Source organism: Charadrius vociferus, unplaced genomic scaffold (assembly GCF_000708025.1).
Source record: "Charadrius vociferus isolate BGI_N301 unplaced genomic scaffold, ASM70802v2 scaffold758, whole genome shotgun sequence".
Lineage (NCBI taxonomy): Eukaryota > Metazoa > Chordata > Aves > Charadriiformes > Charadriidae > Charadrius > Charadrius vociferus.
The window spans coordinates 1,038,951-1,049,662 of NW_009649934.1; the positions used below are offsets into that span (position 1 = coordinate 1,038,951).

Consider the following 10,712-nt stretch of genomic DNA (forward strand, 5'->3'; position numbering starts at 1 on the left):
GTGCCTTTGCAATCAAAAAGTTACTACCATTACCCAGCTTTACAACGCTTGCTCGCTCTCGTTCTACACCCGTGGACCTGATACTCAGAGTAACAGTTCACAAAACACAGATTACAACTTTTGATTGAGGTTACAAGTGTGAGTAATGTTGCGAGAAACCGAAACTACAATCCAAACAGAAGTGCAATTGGAAAAGTCCAAGAACCACTTACTTCATAGTGTTACACATATACAAGTTCTCTCACCACAAAGCCCTTAAAAACCGAGCACACAAAGGAATTTCCTACTAGAACACTCTTATTTCCAGAGTACATGGAAACAACAATGTGATAACTTGCATACAAAATGCTAGTGAAGTAAGGATGAAAAAGATAGGAGGTGCAATTTGGTCACAAAAATATGTCTAAAATGAAGAGGATCTTCCAAAACTATTCAAAGAAGGCATGACTGGTTTTGAAGCGTATGATGAAAACCATACACTGTTCCTGCAATCTGGAAAGAGGTTAACAGCTGAGTACTACTGCTGTCACTTGAACCTGTAGCTTCAGCCATTTCAACTTCAATCACAAGTACAGGGATCCTCCATTCCTCTAATGAAGTCACGTAACTCATCTCCCGAGATACAATTTAATTGGAAACAATCATATACCTCAAGGAAAAAAAAAAAAATTACATACACCCCAATTATACTAAAAGCAATTTAAAAAAAGGAAAAGCCACTAATAGCTATTTTTTAAAAAAATGCAAACAGAGTCTTTAGGGCCTTATGCTAAAGATTCAATAAGGATTAATCAGCATAGAAACTAGTAAAGAAAATCTGAACTCAAATTAAACTATGAACAACTGAAACTAACCTTGAATACTTGTGATCCAGGCTCATTGTAGGTTTTGGCATTCTTTGCCAGAAGATCTATATCCTTGGCCATTGCATGAATGCTTTTATAAGTCCCATTCTATACAATAAAAAACAGAACTGGTTGAAATGGCAATCTTCAGATATCATGAGATCTAAGTCAATAGTGAAAAGCAACAGGAGTTCATATAGAATAAAGGGAACATTTATAGAAAAACCAGAACATATTTATAAAGAGAACAGATAAGTATCTGGGAAAAGTCATCAAAAAAGAACGTAACAAACATTAAGTGCTAAGTCCTTATAGAGCTTATGAATGCTAAGTAAAAGATTGAAAAAAATACTTAATACATTAGATTATCTTAATTTTGAAGGGTTCTGACAAAATGCTATTTTACCTTTATTCGCTAGTTCAGCTAGGCTATGTGCGATCCCTTACTATTAGACAAAATGCTAGAATTACAGAACAATATTTCAAATCACTGGAGAAGTAAGATGAAAAATGCATCAGTACAAAACGTCTATTTATAGCACTAGAACAAAAGCAGGTGATGATAATGCACGACCAAACTTCAATACTTCAATGTTTTACATGAGCACTACTTGCCAAGGAACTACTTTAAACCATCATGGAACCCAAAATATTCAGGCTCAACGCCAGCACACTACAGTTTATGATGCTCGATCTTCAATACAGCTACTTCTGCAGCATTAACCCAGGACAGAACATTAAATCAGCATAGCATTCAGATTTTTAAATAGCAGGGGAAAAACACATTGCCTTTCCTACCGCCATGAACTTTGGCTTCTAATAATTTTAGAATGCTTACTGTTAAACATGTCTATACTCTGACACATTAATATGCTCATACTGTACCTGTATCCTCTGGGCAATAGTTTTAAGATCTATGGGCTCCTTTATTATTGCATAATAATCTGGATATTGCTGGAAAACAAAAATAATTTATATATTAAATAGTCACAAAGCTATTGTTCTAATAGCTCACAGAACGAACTATTAGATGAATTGCAGATAGGAACAGTGTAAGCTTCATAAACATAGTACTAGGCTTCAATTTGAGTGAGCCAGATCATAAGGCAGACACAAGGAATTATAATTCATCAATAAACTGACATAAAGGAACAGTTCTGTCTGAAAGCCAAATACATGGTGAGGGTCTTCAGAGTATTTGTTTTGCCGGTTAAACTTTAAAAATTAAAAACTCTGCACCAAAAAAACCCAATTGCCTAAACCAGCAGAACAGGGCAAGCCCAAATCTGCAATGAAGGGCTGGGAACGAGTGGGTAGGAGCAAAGAAGGGAGGGAAGCTCTAAAACCAGCTCGAGTTTGCCACTGATGACACAGCAACGAAGAACTGCATCCTGAGTGTGCCCATCATCACGTATAACATCAGCTATATAAATGTCCAGGTTTCCAACTTAGAACACAACTAATTATTACTAAAACACCCACCACTTTAGAAGGAAGTTTCTGAAACAGTTCACTTATGAGGCGTCCTGATGGGTTTGTGGCAACAGCTACAGCTTCAAGAAGCTGTTCAAGAATTTCCTTCAGGTAACCTGGAGATGACTAATAGAAGAAACAAAATCACCATGAGTTTTAATAGCAGCCATAGTGAAGCACTTCCAAGTTGTACTGAAATACATGAATTTCCTTTTCAAAAACAGAAAAAAAACCCAGCCACAAAACACAGATGAGACTTTTGAAAACAACATTGTTCATGCATTTAGGTAAAGCACATGAGAAAACTTTAATTTCACATTTACACTGCAGACTGTCAGACATACATCACATCCTGTTAGAACAGACTTGTTTGTCAACATTAATGAAAACATGCATCCCAACATTACAAAAACCAGACAAGCCCAAACTTCCTGTCATCATATCTGGCTTATAGAACATTACAGGAACAGCTGCACTAACTGATTGGGACACTCGCTGGAAAATGATGCCATTAGACATGAAGCTTGCTTGCATCAAACCTCAATGTTGGCATGATATCAAGCACACATCATATTAGTTTCAACTAAACCAGAACCACGTTTTATCCATGTAGAAAATGTCAGAACTTTTTTTGCTAGGCAAAGTGAAACACACGTGCAGTGCTGTGAAATTATTAAGTAATAAACTCTTCTAAGAGCTACCTTTTAGGGCATAATGTAACTACGAAAAGACTTTATGTTTTTTCTCATATGGAGGCCAACCTCCCTCTCAGTCAGCTGATGTACACAGCCATGGCCTACCCAACTGCAGCTGTCTTGCCCACACTTACTAATTCAGAATTTGCGCCTTGATTGTCATGTCCGTCCTCATCTTCGTCTTCCTCCTCTGCATCACCTTTTTGAACGAATTCATTTTTTGTGCGCAAATACAACTCCCATAATTTGCAGGCAGCTTTATATTCAGGAGAATCTGGCTGCAAAAACAAATCAAACATTCTACTCAAAATTCAGATCGTTCTTACCTGAAGGAAATGTATACCTGGGAAATTCCTGCTTCAGTTGTTCTTCAACAGAGACATTAGGAATCACAATAAGCACTAGAAAATATAACATCTATCACTCCAAAGCATCTCAGTCTTTCAGAAAACTTAGCAATAAAATTACTTGGGTTGAGGCTTGGACCAGCCTATTAGATGAATCTGGAGAAATCATTAGGTTCTGTTGAAGCATAACACTACTGATATTTAAAATACACTAAATACCAGTATGCCAGAAATGTGATTTAAGCCAATACTGCTGTCATTATGTGGCACTTGAATATTAATTTCTATGGAAGAAGAATGACAATAAACATGCCAATATCTTTAAAAGCACTGCAATGATCTACACTCAGCATTAACTGTGAATTTGACACGAGCTACAAGAACTTGACAACATGCTACTACCTGGGTACCCACCTAGGTGTATTTTTTGGAAGAGCTAGAAGCATTAGTCTGCAAATTAAGTTTTGTAAATACGGAGTTGGTAGCGGCAGACAAGCATGTGTCTATTAACATTACTACTTAAGAACATTACTCAGAAAAAAGACTGCTTTTCCACTCTTATGTACTTTTCTTTCCCTTTCCTCTGTCACTTAACCTCTATTTCAGGTATCCCTGCAGATATGTCACCTTAGTACAGAGCAGATTATGCTCTTCTTACTTCACTCTCTCAGCCTTTGACAGCTTGTAATACAAATGAGAAACCAACACGAGAACTATTCTTAAGCTTACCTTATTAGGCTTAAGTATTTTCAAACCATGAGACCAGATGTTAATTATGAGGAACAGATTTAAAGGGTATTCTCCTCCACTAGTTTGCTTCCTTCTATATTAATGCAAGATGGTACAAAGTGTAACACTTGAACCAAAATACCAAAAACCCAAAGGTTTCCATTCTAATCTAGCATTGCAAATAAAACATCTGCTGCAATAAAGACCTTGACGATGAATCAGTTGTCCCTGTTTTATATGCGTCATTGGAACTGCGTGGGTAAGGTAAAAGATGAAAAGAGAAGAGGTTATATTTGTGTGCCATACCTCCAGCTCACAACTCTGTATTTCTCTGGAAATGTAAACATTCCTTCATCCTAGAATAATGGCTACCCATTTCTATTCTACGTGCAAGATTTTTATGATACAGGCATAATTTTGAGTCCACTATCTTGTAGGCACAGGCAGCACCCATTTTGTAAACCTCTAATCGCTCTTTCCTGCCATCAAGTTCTTCTCCCTCATGTAGAAACCATGAAAAAGCCAACATTAAAGGGTGAGAGCCTTGCAAAGCTTCAGGAGTACATAATGAATCTGGAAATCTTTGTACTTTTTCTACTGTAACCAGAATGTGCAAATACATTAATCCATAAATCTGACTGTTTTTCAAAAAGCTACACACACACGCACAAACAAAATCAACATTGCTTTGCTGAATGACACACGGTTACACTGGTTGGGTTATTCAGAAAGCAGTCATTTGGATCATCTCCAAAGTCAAAGACATATGAAAGGCAATATTAGCAGTTTTAGATTTGCTGTATCACCTCAGTCACTCCATACAGTTTCACTGTTTTATGTGTTTAACATAGCCTCCCATTACACAAGATTAATCCAATTTTTCTCCACATCCTTAAGGCAACTGCAATAAAAACCATTACCATCTAAAATAAAAAGACATACCCAGTTTGGGGGAATGGACATGGGGGTTGCACCCTTGATGAAATACACTGTCACATAGACTCACAACCTATCACCCTGACCATGATAATCAGCATGCCTTTTTTTCATATTTTTAAGCGCACTAGAAGATTCAACTCTCCTACTGTATGCTTGCTGTTGTTTATAAACTCTTACTTTGGGGAAAAAAAAATATCTTTTTCTACTTCAAAAGGTGATACAGAGCATGTAGTAAAATGGGAAGGCTTTTATAGAAGAGTATTTTTCTCAGTTTACATCTTTTTTTGCTTTCTATCTCTTCTGGAAAACTACATGAAGAACGTCCCCACATTACTTTATAATTTTCAACAGAAAAATTGCTATAGTAGGACATCTTACAAAGATATGATCAAACTTACAGAAATATGTGCAAACAACTGCAATGTGTGCTGTTCTCTTACAATAATAAAGGATAACCTGAAAAGTTTTTTGGCCAAACCAAGAAAGAATTTGAACATATCTCTACCACTTTTACAATTAATTTGAGCCTTTATATGTATTTCCTCACCTTATAGTAAGCCTTTGCGTTGTTAAAGAGAAGCTGAAAATCAGCAGTCAGCACATTCACATCATCATATTCCTCCATCTTTAGCTTTTGTTGGATTTTCATTAAATCAATTGGCTGAGAAACCACTTCATAATAATCTGGCTGATTTCTGTTGCAATGACAAAAACAAGCATTATATTCCAAGCAGTAAAACCAAAACCACAGCACTAAACTTTGTACGTGTCTATGACTAAATAAAACAAAGAAAGTTCCACTACATTTTTGTTACAGCTAAAAGATCTGGGCAGTGATCTATTTGTAGGCTTCCTGTATTACATATTCTGTTACCACCCTCAATTTTCTGAGTTTAAGACAAAATTCAGTCTCTTACTTTATCTACTACATTTTCAAGGGTCACTTCTATTAATCTTCCCAAGATGTGCCCTCAGTGTTACATTCCATTACTTACGTTGAATATTTTATAGTCATACACATAGATGTTTTAGGCAGGCGTCACAAGAAACATTTTAAATTAATTCAGCGTATTCTTTTTTGACTGAAAAAGGGCACCAATGTTAGCATGTCCCATTGAACAATTACAACAAATACTCAGATCAAACACCAGTGTGAAACTATGAGAAATTCAGCTTAAATTTTTCACAGCTATTAATGCTGCAGTATTACTCAATATCCACTCCCTGATTAAATCTCAGGTTCAAGGCTTAACCAGAACCATGCTCTTACCTTCGTTTCGGTGCCCTAATGAAAAGCTCACAAAGGAGCCTGCCCTGTTCATCTTTGTAATCTCTGATGGTGTTATAAAGTTCATGGCATACAGCAATCTAAAATGCAAGAACAATAAAGTAATGAAAAAGGAGAAAATTTTAAGGAGGTAACAAATCAAAGCCTGCTTACAATGGGAAAGACAAGCTGCCAATCCACAGCGTGCTCTAAAGCAGAAGTGTGAAGAAATTGGTGGATCTCATATATTAGAATGATACTTGACAAGTATGCCACGTACTGCAGAATTTTAATTTATTTTTTTGAACATAGGAAGCTTTCTTTCAATGCTAATCCTAAGTAAAACACCCAAAATGTAAATTAATTCAGTACAATTCTCTCCAAGTTATAGACATCTAAAATAACGACAGGGGTTCTTCTGCCCTGCAATTAATTAAAATTAGACTGTTAACTCAAAGGTATAACAGAGACATTGTACACTTCAGCAATCACTGCCTGTGCCATTCCCCACTTATCTCTCTCTGCATTTGCTATTCAGACACAGCTCTCAACTTCTCAGTGTTATGATTTCAGCTCCTTCTCCAATATCCTTCCATCTGCTAAAATCATCAGCAAAAAAAGAAAAGCAGCAAAAGGAAAATGGGAAAGAAAAAGATGTAACTGGGCAGACAAGAACAAGCCAAAGCTGAATCAGATTCTGAACAAAGCTTAGCCAAAGCAGCAACAGATTCAGGACCAATGTATATGTAATGCATATGATCATTCACTTTACTGTCCAGCATTTCCCAGATAGGGATATAGTATCCCCAAAAGAAAAAGTTGCGCATAATAAGAAGGTACTAACCGGATCTACAGTTGGGAGATTGGAAAGTCTCCTCCTCTTTCTGCTTGGGCCTGGTATATTTGTGGAGTGGTGGCCATCATCAAAGTCTCCTCCGCTGACGCTGCTGGAAGGCGAGGTAGCTCTTCGCCTCTTGGAACCCATGGAATCCAACTTCTTCTATAATGAAGACAAATGTTCTTAAACTCATGGCATTGCATCCAAACTCTCTGGTGAGAGCTAACTATGAAGCTAGCAATGCTTTAGGATGAGTCACATATGTTTGTTACACATGACAGTTCAGTTAAGCCATATCCCTAAACACCAGCTTTTTGAAAACTGGCAGGAGTAAAGGGAAATTAAAATGGTCCTACAGTTTTATAGCCACTGATGACAGCAATGTCAGAAAGCCTGGGCTCACAGTGATGAAGATGAATTTAGCAGCTCTTACTAGGATACATTCTTAAGCTCTCTACATTTTGATACTTCATCCCCTGCATGATAACTAAGCGAGAACTGCTCTTTTAAAGGAAAGAGCTGTACAGAGACAACTGCTCTGTTCTGGTGTAAAAGCAAGTCATTCCATGTCAAATTAAAAAAAAAAAACCAAAACAAATACCACAAACAAACAACAACAAAAAAACGCACAAACAAAACGTCTTACAAACTGACATTCAAATGGCTACTGAATACCTTGTCTTAGATTCAAGCCAAAAAAAGGTCTGGACCATCGTGTCACCCACCACTCCCACTTTATGTGTCGGAGAATGGCTAAACCATCAAGAAGTAGAAAAAGCCACCTCCTTTTTTGGCCATAGTTTTCCATTTATCAACACAAACAGTGACAAATGAATAACCACCATCCAATAACTCTGGTGATTTACGGAACAAGTTGTTGGCTCTTTCCCAACTTCCAGCGACAACATCATAAAAATATCTTTATTTGTAGCTGTCTCAAAGGCTGAAGACAGAATAGATCCATTTATCCCAGCCTAAACCCATTTTCCAACCAAATCAAGGGATTTCTCTAGGAAGCACTCAGTTAATTTACAAGGTATGGCAGCACAACATAACCGCATCAGAGCATTTATGTTAAGAGACAGAATTAATTTCCAGCACACCAATGAATGAATAATGCAAGAATAATTAATAGTTAGGATAAAGAAAAGCAAAAGCCTAATGCAGAAAAATGGAGAGAATGGTGCACGTGCAATCAATAATTTACCAGATTTACCAGAGTACAACCAGCACCTCGAAAAGCCAGTCTCCTCATAGTGTCTGATGGGCAAGTACAGATACCGGGAGAAGGTAACAAACACTCTAAGAGTAGCAAATCAGCAATGGTGTTAGTAGAGTCAAAACTGGAAGACAAGAAAAAGGAAAGAGAGAGACAGAAGAAAATTGATAGTAGATATAGATAGATTATTAAATATTAATAATAAATATAATATAGATAATTAAAGAAGAAAATAGAAGAATAAATTGAATAATTACAGTGAGAGAGAAAAAAGGAAGAAACAGAAGGTAACTTTTTTTAGCCTAGCAGAAACTCTGCAAAGTAATTTTGTGCACAAAACGCTAGACATTTCTATCATTTTTACAGTAAAAACACATTTCTCTAATGTTCCTGAATACATACGACGGATTTCACAGCCACTTGCAAGAGAATGATTCATCAAGCAGGGAGTAAACATAAGCGATATCTGACCTGAGAGTAAAAACCAGAAAGTGGTAAAACTTACAGAATGTGTAGTAGTACAGTGCTTATAACAATAAGAAAATCATTTTTAAGGTCAAGAAACATTTAACAGAGCCTGTAGTGATGATGCACCTCCATTAGCCTTCAGAGTGGATTTTTATCCTCGTAAGTAAGCAACATTAAGGATCCAGCCATACGGAGTCACTAAAGATATACCTGTTTCAATTTCTAAGCAGTCTCCAAATCTGATTTTTTTCAGAAATTCCATGTGAAATCTAAAGATCCATTTTATGGCAAAACGATTGCTTCTATTTTATTGATACAACTACTGTCTTCAATAAAACCCCACAGAGATTGTTCTCCTGTTCAGTACTCCAGACATTTTCATAACACGCACATACAGAGAATCTTTGTGCTTTATTAGCAGGCAATTCATCTCAGGAACGGACAACCACCCTGTTGCTTTTGGCCCTGCCTCCAACTTTTGTCTCAAAGCTACAGTGTCAAATGGCCAACACCAGGCGCATGCTGACGGGGAGGCTGCTAGAAAACACAAGTTCTCGGTTGTGAAAAAAAGGCAGGAGAGACTACTGGAATTAATAATTCTGGGTCACCCAGGAACCCAAAAGTACACTCAGTCCAACACCACCCTGAAATACAGATTTGGGGACCCCTCAACCAGCGCCTGCCTGCAAATTGCATATAGGCTTCAGCACTTCCATTATCTGAGGAACGTGTGCTGTGGTTCTCAGCCATACACAGATGTTGGTGTGTCGCTGTACAATCGAGAAACCTGTCCATTCTGTACACAGCCTCAAAAAACCATTTTTCTCCTCTAATAACTGAGGAAGGTGCAAAACACGTATCACAGTCTGAACAACATCATGAATACTCAGTGAGAGAACTGCTTACCTAAAACTCCTACCAAATGTCAGGCTCCAGAATGCAAACTTCTCTCTAGATCTCCATGCTCATAAACGCAGATAATCCTACTGCGCACAGAAATGTATTGTTTTACTTAAGAACATGTCTCCTAGACCACCTTCTGCAACGTAGCTGCTAGTTCACAAGACTCAACAGTCACAGCAAGAACATCCACCGCTACAAACAAGCCACCTCCTGTGCAACAGGAGCTTGGGCATCCTCTTAATAATTGCTCACATCACCCATAAAAACGTCACATAACTATATACATCTCTATAAGAAATGCTTTGGCCATGACTACTATACACTTATACTAACATATACGCAACGGGTAGAAGATTGCCTCTCCTGAAAGCTGTGCTACTGCTACTGATCAGCAAAAGTATTACCTCATTAAATGAGCAGGTTTTACACGCATTTGATTGAAAACGCTTAAAACAAGCCAAGGAAGTTCTAGCACACATTTCATCTTCCACCTCCAAGTAGAAAAAAGCTAAAATCCAACAGATACCACTGAAAGTATTTTATCATTATCGGGATCTGCCACATTTCAACAGAAATTCTCAACAAACCATGGTAAATTTAGCAAATGAAACAGGGAGAAAAACAAAGCCGGAATTTCTCCCTATTATCGATCCCATTGAAAACAGCCACAACACAGGAGAGGGGGGACAGCAGCAATCAGACACTATAAAAGCAAGAAGTTGGTGAAGAAGTGAGAGGCAAAGCAGATCCATCGTTTTATGAGCACTAGGACGAGAAACAAAGAGGCAGAACACGTAATTTCCCCAAACCGCCCCACCGGCGGGCCCCTGCCCGGTTTATGAGGTGTTATTGTTGGCCGGAGAAGAAAGAGACAAAGAAAAACACCTTTTGTGGCACCGGACCAGTCTGCGCCCTCACGGCCTGACAGGACAGTGTCCCCTCCCCGGCCAGGACACGGCCCCGGGCCCCGCTCCGGAGGCCCTGGGAGC

At 37.9% G+C, this 10,712-nt stretch overlaps 2 protein-coding genes across 5 annotated transcripts in view; one reads left to right on the plus strand and one right to left on the minus strand.

The window, feature by feature from the left end:
- The window catches only part of PBRM1 (polybromo 1), a 59,047-nt gene extending 51,767 nt beyond the window's left edge, over positions 1-7,280 (minus strand). For all 4 annotated transcript variants that reach the window (XM_009891241.1, XM_009891242.1, XM_009891240.1 and 1 more), the window contains exons 1-7: positions 7,140-7,280; positions 6,299-6,396; positions 5,576-5,723; positions 3,148-3,291; positions 2,328-2,444; positions 1,731-1,799; positions 855-953 (exon numbers count right to left, since the gene is read on the minus strand). In XM_009891241.1, coding sequence (XP_009889543.1) covers positions 855-953; positions 1,731-1,799; positions 2,328-2,444; positions 3,148-3,291; positions 5,576-5,723; positions 6,299-6,396; positions 7,140-7,280 — 816 coding nt within the window. The remainder of the gene's footprint in view (positions 1-854; positions 954-1,730; positions 1,800-2,327; positions 2,445-3,147; positions 3,292-5,575; positions 5,724-6,298; positions 6,397-7,139) is intronic.
- A 3,031-nt stretch (positions 7,281-10,311) lies between these two features.
- Positions 10,312-10,712, plus strand: part of GNL3 (guanine nucleotide binding protein-like 3 (nucleolar)) — a 9,723-nt gene continuing 9,322 nt past the window's right edge. The window contains exon 1 of the mRNA XM_009891286.1: positions 10,312-10,441. Within this exon, the coding sequence (XP_009889588.1) occupies positions 10,312-10,441 (130 nt within the window). The remainder of the gene's footprint in view (positions 10,442-10,712) is intronic.